The sequence below is a fragment of the Gekko japonicus genome, unplaced genomic scaffold (assembly GCF_001447785.1).
Source record: "Gekko japonicus isolate JY-2015 unplaced genomic scaffold, Gekko_japonicus_V1.1 scaffold2216, whole genome shotgun sequence".
Taxonomy (NCBI): domain Eukaryota; kingdom Metazoa; phylum Chordata; class Lepidosauria; order Squamata; family Gekkonidae; genus Gekko; species Gekko japonicus.
The window spans coordinates 231,997-249,844 of record NW_015163154.1 but is presented as its reverse complement, the minus strand read 5'-3'; the positions used below and the strand labels follow the sequence as shown (position 1 = coordinate 249,844).

At 43.3% G+C, this 17,848-nt stretch overlaps 1 protein-coding gene across 1 annotated transcript in view; it reads left to right on the top strand.

The window, feature by feature from the left end:
- Positions 1–7,269: 7,269 nt before the first annotated feature.
- SEMA3D (semaphorin 3D) overlaps positions 7,270–17,848 on the top strand; it is a 170,209-nt gene continuing 159,630 nt past the window's right edge. The window contains exon 1 of the mRNA XM_015407058.1: positions 7,270–7,337. Within this exon, the coding sequence (XP_015262544.1) occupies positions 7,271–7,337 (67 nt within the window). The 5' untranslated portion in view covers position 7,270. The remainder of the gene's footprint in view (positions 7,338–17,848) is intronic.

Here is a 17,848-nt window from a genome sequence, read left to right as displayed (position 1 = left end):
TCCTTGGCACATTGCGTACAAGAATCATGCCTATCAGTAATAAAATGTTTCAAACTTTGTTACAAAGACATACAATTTAAAAAAAAAAATATATATATATATATATATATATATATATATATATAACATTTGTGTCTCCAAAGGTAGCCCCTTCCATAGGAATGTGTTTACAGCTACAGCTTTGAAGTTATAATGGCCCTATATTGTTTTACAAAAAGATTAATTACAGGTATTTAATACATTTCATCTAATCAATTACTACATGTTAAGTCATATACTCCTGGAGGATCTCCCTCCCTATGGAATGTACTTGTCATCTATATGTTAAGGCTAAAAAATTACTTTAACAAAATAAAGGCTTTCTAACTAGACAGTTTAGTGCAAAGGATACGTTTGTGAACTTCAAAAGAACTTCAAAAGATAACAACATTAGTTCTCGTGGGCCTCTCTCATAAGAATGTGGCGTGCCTGTGCTCTATGAGCTTTTCTCAAAAACAGACCAAATGCAATTAATTGACATATTTACTCTAATAAATTTCAGCATATTGGGGCATTTTAGAGATGCTTTAGAACATGTAGAAGCTTGCATAACATCAACAGCTTAATTTCAAAGTTTATAGAAACATGAGGCTTCTTTTAAAAAGGATAATTATTTGTCTGTCCTCCCAAGCTCCCTCCACCCTTCAGAATCTTACTTCCACTGCAACTTAAAACTAAAATTTATTTTCAGCCTCTTTCATAACACCCAAATGCAACATTTACAGAAGAGAAGGGTTCTTGCAAAGACCATGGCCCTGTTCTCTACAAACAGGTGGGTTATCTATAACTGTTCTCATCACAGAGGTTCTAACTTGCAACATTCAAAAATGTTCTTGCCGATTTAGCTTTAGTGATAGCCGGCCTTTAAACATTAAGCTATTGTCTTCTTTGAATTAAAGAAACCCCTTTTAAAAGCTTTACTGTTGCAATTAGGCAGCTTCAGTTCTGCAGCCTGTGTGCACTGATAGGGATAAGGGAATAGTGTTTTGCTATTAAGCAGTTTAGTTCCAAGCCTTCTTATTTTAGGCACTTACAGTTCAGCTAAACTTAAATATTTGTAACTATAGGCTCACAAATATTTTAAAACCCCTTTTAAAACGTTACTAAATCCACCTTTATATGCATTAGCCCTTTGGGACACACAGGGGGCGGGTCCTCTTTCAAAACAGCTCAGAACAGAAGCCGTTCTTCTCCTGTGAGAACTGCCACAGACGTTATTTGTAACATTTTAGTAGATGGAGAGAACTCTTCACAACAGTTCTCAATACTATCTCTGAATACATTCCTTTGTGTCTGGCAGCATCTGGTTTTCTTAGCACAGATAGAAAGGTTTGGCCTGTTTAAAACAAGGCCTGCTGTTGCTCATCAAGAATCCATTATTAATAAAATCAATATTAATAAATGATAGGTCAGTGGGCTTGCTCCACAATCTCTAGGCCCCATCTGGAGGTTGGCAATTCATGCTTCTGTAGATATTTGACACAACACTCCCAGAACAGTCTCATCAATAAACTGCTTTGAAACTTTCTTTGGATTCAGGAAATATAATTTAGGAATAATAAAATGGATATGATGTTAGACATGTTTGACAAGCAGTGTTGATGGGCGAATTGCAGTTCTTTTGCTTTTAGACTCAAATTCTTCTGCGAATGTCAGGGAACCACAAATCCTATATGATCCATTTAGTTACTGAATTTATCTGAGCAATAAGTGAAGTCCAGCCTTTTGGATGTTTGTGTGGCAAAGGCTACTTTTTGTTAGGCTCTGGAATAAATTACTATCCATAAGTCAAATGTAGGTTTGCAGTTCTGGAGTAGCATTGGAGCAAATGATTCCTTAGTATCAATTGGTCTTTTCATGCTACATTAAATCTACTTCTAAAAAAACCTTGCTGTGTCTTTTTCTAATATATGTTAAGCCAAATGGAAGAAGCTATGCAAATCTAGAGCTCCCTAGTGTTTGCAAATTGCCAGGGTACTAATACACCAAAGGAGACTTGTTAATTAGGCTGATAAATTACCACTGCCTTGGGTATGGCAAGCAAGGATCTTCTGTGAGCAACAAAGCATGAGAAATTTGGCAAAGACTTTTTTAGGCCACTATAACAGTTCCCCTCTTTCCTTTTTCTTTTTCTTTGATGAACAATCCCTTTTCTTCTTCTTGCTTTCTCTGTCTCTCCCACCCAGTTGTTTAAAAGTATATAGGTATATGCTGATCCAACCTAAGGGGCTGAGGAACTGAAAAATCTTTCATTTGTATATGTCAGATTATGGCACAAGAAAGGCTGATAGTAATTCAAAACAAACAAACTGCTTAATTTCACTTTTGAGGGGAAAATGGTCAGGTAGGAGCAGGTTTAAATTTATCATGTGAACAGACAATAGGAATGAGGTAGGTTTGTATCCAGGGCTCTTTTTGTAGAAAAAGCCAAGCAGGAACTCATTAGCATAATCGGCCACACCCAGCAGCAGAAACTCATTAGCATATTAGGCCACAGACAGACAGACAGAGACACACACAGAGGGAGAGAGACACACACTCAGAGAATATAAGGACATAAGAACGGGATGTACTAAAAGGAAGGACAGGATTACCCATTGGAAACAATGGGAAACACTTGAAGGCCCATTAGAAATAATGGGAGCCAGGAATGCCAACAATTGACTTGCATGGGCTTAATTGAAATACAAGTAGAGCTGCAAGGAGAATGCGGAATAGATTTACCATTAGGGTCTCTGGGCCCAAATAGACTACTCTGGGATTGGAATGACAGGCCCCAGCTTGGAATGACAGCCCCTAGGAGTAACAGAAGTGTTCTGTGACTGGAATGACAGGCCACAGAGTGGAATGACAGCCCCAGGGGGTAGCAGGAGTGTTCTGTGACTAGAATGAGACCACAGAGTAGAATGACAGGGCCTGTCACTCACAACCTAACCCAAGCCTGCAAGATCTCATTCCCACTTTTTTCTCATCGGCTGCGTCCAGCTGCCGGTCAGAGTGCAGCTTGGACATTTGCTCCCGGGGAAGGCGGGGCTAAGGCTGCTCTGTCAAGCCGTCACCAGGATGGAAGACCGGCTGGCGCAGCAGAAGCAGCTGCAGAAGGGGAGCCGGTGGTTGGTTGGGGAGGCAGGGCAGAGCATCTTTCTTCCAGGCTTTCATCCCCCCCGGCTTCTTGATACATCTTTGTCCCTTTGCTTTAGAGAAGAACCATACCTTTTATGCAGCCCAGACACTTTTCTACCAACAAAGTTTACAGTTCTCCTACTCCACCCAAGGGCTCCCCTGTCCAGCAGCCGCCATGGACCCAACGCACTTCATTGGCCAGGAAGATACCCGCCGGTCTCCCCCAACAGCACGGCCACAGCAGACTCTGGAGGGCTGCTGGGCCATGCTGTGAAGGAGGAGGGAGCCCGGGGCCTTCCACCCCCCCCTGCACACACACACACACACACACACACACACACACTCACCCGCCTCCCCTGACAGCATGGTCGACCCTTGAGGGCCTCTGGGCCACACTGCAGAGGAGGAGGGAGCCTGGGGTCTCTTACTCCCCCGCACACACACATGCACACTGGCCCGCCTCCCCCACAGTGCAGCAGACCCTCGAGGGCCTTTGGGCCATGCTGCGGAGGAGAAGGGAGCCTGGGGACTTCCACCCCCTGCCTGCATACACACACACACATTCGCCCGCCTGCCCCGACAGAATGGCTGCCCCTTGAGGGCTGCTGGGCCACGCTGCGGAGGAGGAGGGAGACAGGGGACTTCCATCCCCCCTGCACACACACACACACACACTCACCTTCCTCCCCCGACAGCGCAGCCACCCCTTGAGGGCCGCTGGGCTGCGCTGTGGAGAAGGAGGGAGCCTGGGGCCTTCCACCACTCCCTGCCTGCACACACACATACACACACACACACACACAAACTTGCCCGCCTCCCCCAACAGCACAGCTGATCCTCGAGGGCCGCTGGGCTGCACTGCGGAGGAGGAGGGAGCCCAAGGCTTTCCACCACCCCCGCGCACACACACACTCGCCCGCCTCCCCTGACAGCATGGCCAACCCTCGAGGGCCGCTGGGCCATGCTGCGGAGGAGGAGGGAGCCAGGGGACTTCCACCTCCCCTGCACACACACACACACACACACACACACACACACTCGCCTACCTCCCCCGACAGCGCAGCCACTCCTCAAGGGCTGCTGGGCAGTGCTGCGGAGGAGGAGGGAGCCTGGGGCCTTCCACGATCCCCCGCCTGCACACACACACCCGCCTCCCCTGACAGTGCGGCAGCCTCTTGAGGGCCACTGGGCTGCGCTGCAGAGGAGGAGGAAGCCTCGTGACTTCCACCCCCCCTGCACACATGCACACACACACACACATACACACTCACCCGCCTCCTCTGACAGTGTGGCAGACCCTTGAGGGTCGCTGGGCCATGCTGCGGAGGAAAAGGGAGCCCGGGACCTTTCACCCCCCCACCTGCATACACACTCGCCCGCCTCCCCCAACAGCGCAGCAGACCCTTGAGGGCCGCTTGGCCGCAGTGCGGAGGAGGAGGGAGCACGGGGCGTTCCAGTTCCCCGCCTGCACACACACCCACCTCCCCCGACAGCGTGGCAGCCCCTCGAGGGCCGCTGGGCTACACTGCAGAGGAGGAGGGAGCATGGGGACTTCCACCCCTTCCTGCACGCACACACACACACTCACCTGCTTCCTCTGACAGTGTGGCAGACCCTCGAGGGCTGCTGGGCCATGCTGCGGAGGAAAAGGGAGCCTGGGGCCTTTCACCCCCCCACCTGCACACACACACACTCGCCACATTATGACCACATTATTATGACCACATTATTGCAGCATGGAGTTCTTCATGGGTTTGCTGCTGAGCCAGGTCAGAAGCTGCAGTTGGTACAGCACAGGTTAGTCCAGGGGTGTCGAACTCATTTGTTATGAGGGCCGGATCTGACATAAATGAGACCTTGTGGGGCCGGGCCATGTGTGTCATAAGATGTAATGTCAGGTAGTAGAGATATAAACTTTCTAACGGACACAAACACAAAGGATTTTTTTTTAACTTAAAATAAAAACATCCTTAAAGCAGTATCATTCTTGCAATATTTTGTTTATTTAACAGTATCTGATAACTGACACCTGTTCCTCTGAATTATTACATCAAAATGTCTGTGTTGTTGCAATCTTGAGTATGCTGTTCAGGTGTGTATCTGTAAGCTGCAAACCTACAATGATGCAGCAGCAGCAGAAGTAGAAAAAGCAGAAGACAGCCAGTTCCACTGAGGGCCTGAAAAAAGCCCTCCGGGGGCCTGATCCAGCCCCCGAACCGCATATTTGACATCCCTGGGTAGTCCTTTGTTGACTGGGATCAGTCACTATTTTCGTATTATGGTAATATTATATTTGTGTGTGTGTGTGTGTGTGTGTGTGTGTGTGGCAATATTTGGCTTCCGAAGATGCTTCAGGTTTCATTTCAAGAGTACTGCTGCTTACCTCTAGTGCCCTTCAGGGCCTAGGACTCACATAGTGGAAGGAACAACTCTGTCTCTATGAACCCATGTACCATCTGGATTCAGTTCCTCAGCTGGAAAACCCAGATTCAATTCCCCACTTTGCTGTAGAGCTCACTGGGAAACACTGTGCCAATCAGTTTGTCAGCCAGACCTACCTCACAGGGTTTTAATGAGGATAAAATGAAGGAGGGGAGAAAGAGGAATGCTGCCCTGAGTTCCTTGGAGGAAGGGTGGGATACAAATATATCAGATAAATAATAATAATTAAGGATAGAGCCTTTTTTGTGGTCATCCTCCAGCTTCGGAACACTCTCTTTTGTCCTCAACATTCAGAGGCAGAGCCTCCACATTTAGAATGCCAGTGCCAGGAAAGAAGATCAAGGGCAGGCCTTAGCCTCTATGCCCTGTTGCAGGCTAAAACTTTTTTTTTAAATCCCCAGTCTTTGAACTGATGGATGTATGGCTTTGACTCCAAAGTGGATTTTTGCTTTTCCGTTGCACAGTGGTTCCAGTAGGTTGTTGTCTGGTTCCAAGAGCAGTTCCAAGAGCAGTTTGGCTGCAATACTAAAGCCTGACTGCTGAGAAGCAGCAGCTTTGGCTTTGTTTGTTGGAGGATCTCTGCCTCCTTGGAAGTTTTCACATGGCTTGCAGCCCTACCAAAGTGGAGCATAGTTTGTGATTTGAGAACCACTGTAGATCCAACATGAGCATGATGATGCCATAAACGTACCTTTTTCAGCTTTCTCAGATACACTTGAGGATTCCCTCAATGACAAACCACCTCTGCTTATCTCTTGCCCTGAGAACCCCATGGTTCTGAGGTTGCCAGAGTCGGTTGTGACTGGCAGCGCAGTATTCATTTCAGTGATTAAGTAATTAAAATAAATGCTTGCAAGGTAATCTGAGGTCATGGGCAAAGGCAGTAGTCGTAAATTTCAAATTAAAATTTTCAAAGCGATTTTTTTTTAAAAAAAGATGCCTTTAAAAATGAGAATGGGTTCTGTGAAAAAAACACTGGAATCCTGAGAGAAAACAGCACAGTCATGCTATCAGATGCATACAGATGTATTTAGATACATCTGAACAGCTTGCTGAACAGTGGGCTCCCTGCTTCATGACTGGCTAGCAGGGCATGAGCTGAACTCACAAGGTGTGAGAGGATGTCTAATATGTTGGTGTCCCTAAGAATACAGAAACATCCATAGGTGCTGACTTAAAAATAAAAATGATCACTATTTTTAAGTCTTCAGTAAGAAACAGAGAACTGCTTGTTGAGCTGTCTAGTAGGAGACAGAAATAACAGAAGGGGACCATAGTGAATTAGATAGGATTGCTGAGTGAGGAACAAAGGACTGTTTCTTGCATTTAGTCCTGATTTGCATTGAGTGTTCATAAGATAAAGTTCTCTCCAAAATGGCTTGTGCAGTATTCACCTCACTGTATTCTCCCCTACACAAAAATGAGCTGAATTCCATTCCCCCTTCAGCTGTCTTGTAAAATCTCTTCCTCCAAGATGCATATCTCTGGTTCATCTTCACAAGCTCAGTTTGCAAAAGATGACTTTAAAAAATTCTTTGCAGATTTCTACTGAATTATCTGAAGAAAGGAGAAGTTTTTCTTCAGCATACATGCAAGGAAAATGCCTGGAGAGACCAGAGCCGGATTTTTCCGAATGCTGACTATCTCTGCTATATTCTTCTTTGGAATGCTGCTCTTGCCAGTCATTAGAACATCAAAACAAAATGTCCCAAGACTTAAACTGTCCTATAAAGGTAAACAGTTCAAGCAATTCTGCATTGTTGTTATTCATGTTTTGGTGAAATGCTGGTAATAAATAATTTCTGTTCTTAAGAGAAACATAACACTTGTCTCCTCACTCTTGTTTGAGGTGATCAGTAGGGGTGTGCAAAAAAAAAAAAAAAATCAGCCTATTTGGATTCGACCGAATTGGACAGAATCAATTTTGGCTGGCAGTAAGACTCCTGCATGTCAGTTTCGTCAGTACAAGCCATTTCAGGAGTCTTTTGGCCAGCCGAATGTCAATTTCAGCCCCATTATATCCTATGGGCCATTGAAGTCAATGGCAAAAACATAGGGTATATTCTGGGGGCTGGAGGGGACGGGGTTTGAGGGAGAGGCTCCAAACTCACAGGGCAGCTGCTGGAGCCTCTCTCTAAGATACCCACCAAGATTCAAGAATATTGGACTGGGGGTCCAATTCTACGGGCCCCCAAACAGGTTGCCCCCATCCCCTCCATTGTTCTCTATGGTGGGAACAAAAATTACTTTTTTCCCATGGTGCTGTTAGTGGCTCTGGGAGGGAGGGGGTTTGAGGGAGAGGCTCCAAATTTTCAGAGTAGCTTCAGGAGCCTCTCCCCACATAAATCCTTATGTCACAAAGCAACTGGATTAGTGGGCCCAATTCTATGGGCACCCAAACAGGTTATCCCCATTACCTGCATTGTTTCCAATGGGGAAACCCAGCCAGCAACACTTAAGGCAGGCAAGCAGGCAGCACCCAGCAGTCAGATTCTCCCAGAGAATCTCAGGGAAAGTGAACTGTCTTGGGAGGTGCTTGTTTACCATGAGAACAAGAGGCACACTCCAGAACAAGTGGCACTGTGGCAGTGCAAGCATGCCACAGTGCCACACAGAAACCCCAAAAGACCAACAGGAACAACATTTATAGGTAGGTACGGTGTGGCGACGGGTGGTTTCTCGGTCGCTCCGAGAACGCCCGATCCTTTAACGCTCTTTTTGGGGGACCCCTGGGTGACCAGGGGGGCCTCGATGGACCTCTCAGAGAGAGGTCTATGCAGGGGAGTCAGTAGTGGCCCCTCCCGTTCCTGGCAAGGCGGGGGGATGACCGCTTCCGTCCCGAAGCGGGAGCGCTTTATGGAGTAGAGCTATGCTCTACACAAGCTGCGACCATCCTTTTTTTTTAACCGTTTCTGGAGACAGACTATGGGATAAAGCATTAAAAAGATTTTGTAAGTACGCATATTTCTAACTTTGAAGAGTCTTCGTTTGGCAAGTCACCCCACACTTTTGAGCCCATGTTGGAGGTGTTTGAGCGGCCAGAGAGAGAAAGGGGCGAAGAAACATGATGGATGGTTCTTTTTCTTTTCTTGGGGTGAAAGAATTTGGTGTTTGGGGACTTACATTTCTGCTTGAAGCGTTGGAAGATTATTGAAAGTGGATTAAAGTTAATCTCATTTCTAAAATGACAATTTTCTCAGTGGAGGGTGGTAAGCAGTGGGGTACCACAGGGTTCAGTACTTGGTCCAGTGCTTTTTAACTTGTTCATTAATGATTTGGAGATGGGAGTAAGCAGGGAAGTGGCTAAATTTGCGGATGATACAAAGTTGTTCAGGGTGGTGAAAACCAGTGAGGATTGTGAGGCACTCCAAAGGGATCTGTCAAGGATGGGCGAGTGGGCGTCAACATGGCAGATGGGGTTCAGTGTGGCCAAGTGCAAGGTGATGCACATTGGAGCCAAAAATCCTAACTATAAATACACATTGATGGGCTCTGAACTGGCAGAGACTGATGAAGAGAGAGATCTTGGAGTTGTAGTAGATAACTCACTGAAAATGTCGAGACAGTGTGTGACTGCAATAAAAAAGACCAATGCTATGCTGGGGATTATTAGGAAGGGTATTGAAAACAGATCCGCCAATATCATAATGCCCCTATATAAATCAATGGTGAGACCTCATTTGGAATACTGTGTGCAGTTCTGGGCACCACACCTTAAAAAGGATATTATAGCTTTGGAAAAAGTGCAGAAAAGGGCAACTCGAATGATAAAAGGGTTGGAACACTTTCCCTATGAGGAAAGGTTAAAGCACTTAGGGCTCTTTAGCTTGGAGAAACGACGACTGAGGGGTGACATGATCGAGGTTTATAAGATTATGCATGGGAAAGAGCAGGTAAAGAAAGAGGTACTTTTCTCCCTTTCTCACAATACAAGAACCCGTGGGCACTCCATGAAATTGCTGAGCGGTCGGGTTAGAACGGATAAAAGGAAGTACTTCTTCACCCAAAGAGTGATTAACACATGGAATTCACTGCCACAGGAAGTGGTGGGTGCTACAAGCATGGACGGCTTCAAAAGGGAATTAGATAAGCATATGGAGCAGAGGTCCATCAGTGGCTATTAGCCACAAGGTATAGCTAGGGGCTCTGGGGCAAGTGATGCTCTGTCTTCTTGGTGCTTGGGGGGGGGGTCAACAGTGGGAGGGCTTCTAATGTCCTGGCCCCACTGCTGGACCTCCTGATGGCACTGGTATTTCTGGCCACTGTGTGACACAGAGTGTTGGACTGGATGGGCCTTTGGCCTGATCCAACATTGGCGTCTCTTATGTTCTTATGTTCTTAAACAAGTGAGCACAGGTATGTGTAGCAAGCTTGGCGGCTGCACATGCATGCAACAATTGGCTGAAACTGGGCCCCCCCCCCCCCCGTTTTCAGTACTGGGGGGGGGCAGGGCATCAATAACCTGAGGTCTCAGTTTTTGCTTGTAGACCTTTCAGAGATATCTTGTTGGCCTGTGTGAAACAGAATGCTGGAGTAGTTGGGCCATTGGTATGATCCAGCATGACTTCTGTGTGATGCTCTTATGTAATTAGTACTGATAGAAATGAGGAGGAGGTTCTATAATTATTTTTTAAATTATATTATGTCTTACTCTTTTTCCTTGTAATACTTCCCCTCAGTATAATTTTCCATTATTAATGTAAAAAACCATTAATGGAATATTTGAAGTTTTAATTTTAAAAATAAGGGGGAGGTTGTTTGTCATCTGCATATAAATAGTGCAACTTCATCCCTGCATACAAGATACCCCCAAAGTATAGAGCTGGCTATGAATTTTTGCTTAAAGTAAAGCTCCAAGCAAAACTGGAGGTTTCTGCTCAGTTTAAGCGTTTGGAGGGAAGTCCAACCATGACTTTGGCAAATGTAGAGGAGAAGAAACATTTGCAAAGCAAACTCAGTGGGTGGGAGAGAAGGGAGTGTAGCATAACTGGATGATGAACTCATCATGGTTCTTTTCTTATTAGAACTTAAGTAAGGAGGTGGTATTTTAGGGCTGATTTCTTGCTCTTCCTGTAAAGATCCCTCCCATTGTGTCTGGCAGGGTAGCCTCTTGGTGACAGCAAAGTTTATGCAGCAGCTGAACTAAGAATAAACTTTGAGAACTGTCCCATATCAACTCTGTAATGATGTAAACAGTGATTAACTAACCAGCATTTCTTGCTTTTCATAATTGTAAAACTATCTCTGTTGGAGCAAGTGGGTACAGATAAATCCTTTTGTATGAGATACCATACCATCATTCTGCAAGGTTATTTGCTTAAATCATAGGAGATGAGACAGGAAATAGCTAGTGAATGGAAGCAGGAGAGGGGGCAGGTGAGATAGTTTTTGAACTAGCTCTGGGTATTATAAATACTGTGCAGGGCTCATTTCCTGCCAGAGTGCACAGGAGGGATGCTCCGGCAGTAAGGAGCCCAGGGGGTGGGCATATGCAGCAAGCCCCACCCCCTGCTCCCAGCAGCCCTCAGTCAGCCACGAGGAGCAAGAAGAAGCAAGATAAGTTGCAGAGCCCCCCCCCTCGCCTTTCCCAGCCTGCGCCGAGGCGCAGTGCTGGGGAAAGGCCTGCCCCCCCATCTTTCCCGGCCTGCGCCAGCTCTCTCACCCTGCAGCTCAGCCTGTCTCACATACAGGTCTCTTAAAAAAAAGGAGCCAAGTTTTCAAAATGGTAGCATCCTTTAAAGATGCTGACGCTTGAGTATTGATAATATTCAGGTACAGTTGTGTCTGGTATCAAACACTTACTGGGAAAAAATTTGGTTCTTTGAGGGTCACTTTATACAGTGAAATATATGTGTAGGCAATTATTAGAAGTGTGTATTTATATATCATACTGCACTGAAATGCTTTTTCACGCATTTCACTTAGAAAACAAAACTGGAAGATGTGATGCTGCTCTTTGTCGCATATACCATCCTTCTTTGCAACTAGCACTGTAACTTTTCTTCACCTGTCTATTCATTTGTAGCATCACTTTCTCTATTGGTTTATATACGTTTCACTTATTAAATGCAGTAGGGAGCCCAGCTGTGGTTTAGGGCTACAATCCAAGCTATAAAGAGCAGCCCTCAATTGAACTCAACGGGTCTTACTTTTTGGGAAACATATTGGAATTGTACTAGAACCTTTCTGTTTTTTACTGTTAAAACATAGCACTAGTCACTATAGATTAACAGTTCAATGTTTGTTTTACAAAACCACCTTCTTTATAACTGAAGTTCATCCAAACAATTTTCTTCTCTAAATATTGCCAGGAAATTAAAGGATTCTTGCCCTTCTCATCATTTTTCCAGAGCATGTCAATAGTATGTCAAGCACATCACTGAGGATAAACTCATAGAATTAGGAGATACCACAAGAACTGTCCAGTGCAGTAACCTGTAATCATAGAATTTCTCAGAGTTATTTGTACACAGAAGCATGTTTGTAGCATCCAGTTTGAATGAAGGACCAGCTTGGGGGAGCTCTTAGATGCCACCAGTCATCTGAGGCTTGACATTTATTTGTTTTATTTTTATTTTTAAAGAAAGAACCTTTCTACATTTGTCCAGCTTTGGTCACATAAACTCCCCTCACACCCTATCTGGTAGTAGAAATAGTACAAAATCACTGGCATCATGGAAGCCAGGTATATATGCTCCCCAAATAACAAATCAAGGACCACTGCAATGTTATTAGGAAGCAAGAGTTGCCTTTCATACATTCTGTTTAATGGCCCTTTAAGTTTTAACATTTTGTTTCAAAGCTTGACGTGAAGGAATTGGTGACAAAATTTGCTAAAGAAAAGGCACACAAAATGAGATTCTGATATGCCTGAAATGGAAACATTAAAGAGACTTAAATTTCAGCATCACAATTAACAGGATTTTTCAAAATGCTTTGTGATTTCTGTTTTTCTGTTTGAGAGAGAGAATCAGAGATTGTATTATTTGTTCTCACAATTAAAAAAAAAGAAACTAGCCATTTCAAATTTTGTGTTTTTCATTCTTCCTAAAATGCATTTATGTTTGAAAATTGGTGGGTGCACTGGGGCCCCCAGAAGGTAGCCTCGCCTAGTGTGCAAAAAAACCTGGCACCGGCCCTGGGCTCATATCTTTCTAGTTTATGCATAATGAAGGCCAAACTAGCAGGGTTTATGTAAAAAATGTGTTTTACCTTTAGGTGCCAATAGCTGTAAGCAGAAAACAAGATCTAATTTATTTACAAAATTTGTGTTCCACCTTTCTACCACCAAGGTGGCTAATAATTTAAAACATACTTGTTAAATAAGTCTTTTTTAAAAAGGTGAATGCTATGCTGGAGATTATTAGGAAGGGGATTAAAAACAAATCAACCAGTATCATAATGCCCCTGTAGAAATATATGGTGTGGCCTCATTTGGAATACTGTGTACAGTTCTGGTCACTGCACCTGAAAAAAAGATACTATAGCATTGCAAAAGGTGCAGAAAAGGGCAACTAAAATGATTAAGAAGATGGAACATCTCCCTTATGAATAAAGGTTAAAAAGGTCTGGGCTCTTTAGCTTGGAGAAACGACGACTGAGGGGTGACATGGTAGAGGTTTACAAAATTATGCATGGGATAGAGAAAACAGAGAAAGAAGTACTTTTCTTCCAATACAAGAACTTGTGGGCACTCAATGAAATTAATAAACAGATAAAAGGAAGTACTCCTTCACCCAAAGAGTAATTAACACATGGAATTCACAGCTGCAGGAAGTGGTGGCGGCTACAAACAGAGACAGCTTCAAGAGGGAATTGGATAAGCATATGGAACAGATACCCATCAGTGGCTATTAGCCACAAGGTATAGATGGAGCACTATGGTTTTCTGTATTGTTGGTCCTTGGGGGGGGGGGACAGTGGGAGGGATTCTGGAGTTCTGGCCCCACTGGTGGAGCTCCTAATGGCACCTAGGTTTTGGCCACTGTGTGACACAGAATGTTGGACTGAATGGGCCATTGGCCTGATCCAGCATGGCTTCTAGTATGGTTTTATTTGGAAGGCTGTCACTTAGAAGAGGCAGGGAGCTGTTCTTGCTGGCAACAGAGGGTAGGGCATGCAATAATGGGTTTAAATTGCAGGTGGAAAGATAACAACTGGATATTGGGGGGGGTTACAGTAAGAAATAGTTCAGTGGTGGAATCAGCTGCCTAGGGAGGTGGTGAGCTTGCCCTCACTGGCAGTCTTCAAGCAGCAGCTGGACAAACACTTGTCAGGGAAGCTTTAGGCTGAAGCTGCACTGAGCAGGAGGTTGGACTAGATGGCCAGTATGGCCCTTTTCAACTCTGTGGTTCTATGATTCTGTATGAAGTTCATTGAAATGTATAGCATATCTTTGGAAGGATTTGAAATGGGGCATGTGTCACAACAAAATTGTAGAGCAAGTATGGAATGGAACGAGTGACATTTGTCTAAATCTACTTGTAGCTGTTATATAGTTATATCAAGCGGTAACAAGAATTTTGCCACTCACCAGATCCCTTGGGAAGTCATTACAGATAATCAGTCTGCCAAGACTGCACAACAATGAAAGTTATTACCCAGTGCTCTGTATTCACTGCCCACGTTATACAATGCATTGTGTGTGCCCTCTGTCTTACCACAGTTCAGTTAAAAGAGGAATTAAAGTGAGGAAGGAACAGGAGTGAAGACTCTATTTAAAAGAATAGTAATCCATTGCCCCCCTTACTGACTTAGAAAACTCAAGCATAAGAATAAATTGTGTAGTCTCTAACATGCCAATGGACTCCTGTATTTATTTTGTTGCTACAGATTGACCTGGCTACTCAACTGGAATTAGTAATGATAATTTCATTCAGGCAAACTGCTACTCACTATAGAGCAGAGATGGCCAAACTTGCTTAACATAAGAGCCACATAGAATAAACGTCCGATGTTTGAGAGCTGCAAGACATGAACAAATATTAAGGTAAAGGTAAAGGTTCCCTTGCTCGAAAGCCAGTTGAATCCGACTCTAGGGTTGCAGTGCTCATCTCTGTTTCAAAGCCGAAGAGCCAGCGCTGTCCGAAGATGTTTCCATGGTCATGTGGCCAGCATGACTAAACACCAAGGTGCACAGAACGCTGTTACCTTCCCACCGAAGTGGTACCTATTTATCTACTTGCAATTTCTTGCTTTCGAACTGCTAGGTTGGCAGGAGCTGGAACTAGAGACGGGAGCTCACTCCGTCATGCGGCACCCCTGGGTCTCGAACTGCTGAACTACTGACCTTCCACAGCCTGCAGTTCTGCGTCTTAACCACTTGAGCCACCGCAGCTCCAATATTACACACATTTTACATTACATTTACATTATTTACATAATAAACAAATATTACACATGTTTTTATTGGAAAATACGCAGATTTGCTTTTTATTAACATTAAATGAGACTGCCAAAAATAAAAACAAATGGGGTTAAAAACAGATATTGATAATGATATTTATTTATCCAATGATATTTGTAGGCAGGGGGAACTTTGAGAATGCATTTAAAGTTGAAGTTACTGTCTTTCTCTTGCTCCCTCCCACCTCAAGCCTACCTAGGGAGGGGAATGCTGGCTGGGGAAGGGAAGACCGATAGGGGAGGCATGCCTTCCCTTCCCTTTTCCAGCCACGCTGCCGGGAGCCGCAAAATATGTGTGAAAGAGCCGCATGTGGCTCCCGAGCCACAGTCTGGCCACCCCTGCTATAGAGACTATTATGACTGCTTGCACAGTAAGAACAACAACTAAAAAAGGAACAGTGGGATGTTCTTACATGACAATATGTCAGTGTGAGTAAAGGCAAACGGAACCACGGTGTACAAACAACAGAAAGCAGAAGACTATAAACATTGTGTATGCAAAATATAACGACACTCAATATTGGATGTAACGTATGGAATAAATGAACAAACCATTAACAAATTCAACGTGTCTATAGTTATTGAAAAGGGTTACAAAAGGATTATCAAAAGTAATTGCCAAAAATATTGTACAATAACAGAAACATATACCCATAAACACCAAATTAGAAAAAAAAAACAAATCAAAAATCAACACCAAGTTGGAAAGACAAATATACAACTTTCAAGGAGTCCAAGTAATATCATGGACACCAGATGCTGCAGAGCAAGAAGACTGTGGGAGAATCTTCTGGCAAATGCTGTTTCTGTTCCTTCTTCAGAAGTCCCATTTAGTGAATTCCAAAAACACAGACCAGCAAACCTTTCTTTTAGAAGCAGTAGAATTTATTACTGTCACTAGACCAGCCACATGCATATATATACCATTTTTTTAATGAGCATACAGAATACAACATATGCAAAAATAAAAGATTTTAATTTAAAACCTATTTAAAATACAGTTTTCGTAACCTCAGTATCAGTGCACAAAATCTAGCTACTTGATAAGTGCTCTTAGAATTCTTATCAGAAAAATTTGCAATCAGGCCTGACTTTGTTTGTGCAACCAGGTATCTTATCCAGCAAAAAGCAAATCTGCGTATTTTCCAATTAAAACGTGTGTAATATTTGTTTATTATGTAAATAATGTAAATGTAATGTAAAATGTGTGTAATATTGGAGCTGCGGTGGCTCAAGTGGTTAAGACGCTGAAGTAACATAAGCATACAGAAATGGTCAAAAATGTGGGATTCAATGAAATTGCTAAGAGCCACATCATACAAAGAAAATATTTTTAAAATGTTTCATAGGTGGCATTGGACTCCAGAGAAATCTCTAAAATGCTATAAGACCGTATCAGGGAACTGTTGGAGATGCAAAAGAAATGTTGGCTCTTTCTACAACATTTGGTGGAGATGCGAAAAAGTCGTAAAATTTTGGAAAACTATAAAACAACTTATCCTAGAAATAGTAGATATAGATTTAAACCTGGCTCCGGAAATATACCTATTAAATATCCTACCGGATAATATAAACCACAGTGATGCACGTTTGATATTATACATCCTCACAAGTGCTAGAATTGCTATAGCAAAATGTTGGAAATCTGATAAAATTCCAAGCAGAGTAGAATTAATTAAAAATATCTTAGATATAAAAGAAATGGATAAGACAAATATATTTTTAGCGGGAAAAATGGATAGTGTGTTTAAGAAAAGATGGCAAAAATTAGATAACTGGTTAGAAATATATGGACAAAAAGCTCCAAAAGTATTGTAAAATGGAAATATGAAATATCATTTATGTTATGTACTGAAAATCAATAAAAATACTTATAACAAAAAAAGGAAATAAACAGTTTTAGAAGGACATTCACCCTGGCAAGGAGCTCTGCACTCCCCTCTGCAGTGCTTGAAGGCAGGTATAAGAAAATCCCCTACCTAGAAAGATTATGTACTTGCCCATTAAGGGAGGTCGACTCCATTGAGCATATATTCTTTAGTTGCCCATATTATAAAGAGGCTCGTTTGGAGATTATTACTCCAAGCAGTCATAATAGTCTCTACAGTCCCTGGGTGGCCAGACTGTGGCTCGGGAGCCACATGCGGCTCTTTCACACATATTTTGCGGCTCCCTGCAACATGGTTGGAGATTTATCCTCTGGTGAGTAACATCTGAGCTGCTCCAATATTACACACATTTTACATTACATTTACATTATTTACATAATAAACAAATATTACACACATTTTTATTGGAAAATATGCAGATTTGCTTTTTATTAACATTAAATCACACATAAGAGGTTTGCTCACTGACTGGCAGAAGGCGAGGAGGAGGAAGTTAGCAGGTCTGGGGAATATTTTGCAATGAGGATTGGAAAAGCAGTCTTTGAGCAGGAAGGAAGTGTGAAGACAGGCTTGCTTACCTCACTGAACTAAGATTTATGCTGAAAAATTCTATGATTCAGATTTGGTCAGTGTGAATGTAGAATGTAGAACCAAAAATGCTATTGTAGGTTTCTAAGTCTTGAGTGCTAGGGTGCCCCAGTCGTTTGTTCTAGAATATTCTCAGTTCAATGAGATGAAGTGATGGGCTTGTTTCTCTTTGAGACCATTAATTCCGGTGAGGGTTATGAGATTATTCAGAATTATGCTCAATCATGCCCGTTCTCTCCTGGCCTTTGGATGGTAAATGTCCTGAAACTTGTTTTCTGGGCCTCTTGAGACCCACAGAGACGAGCTATGGGGAAAAGAGTCCAACAAAATGGATACTTGATGGCAGATGTCATGCCTAATAG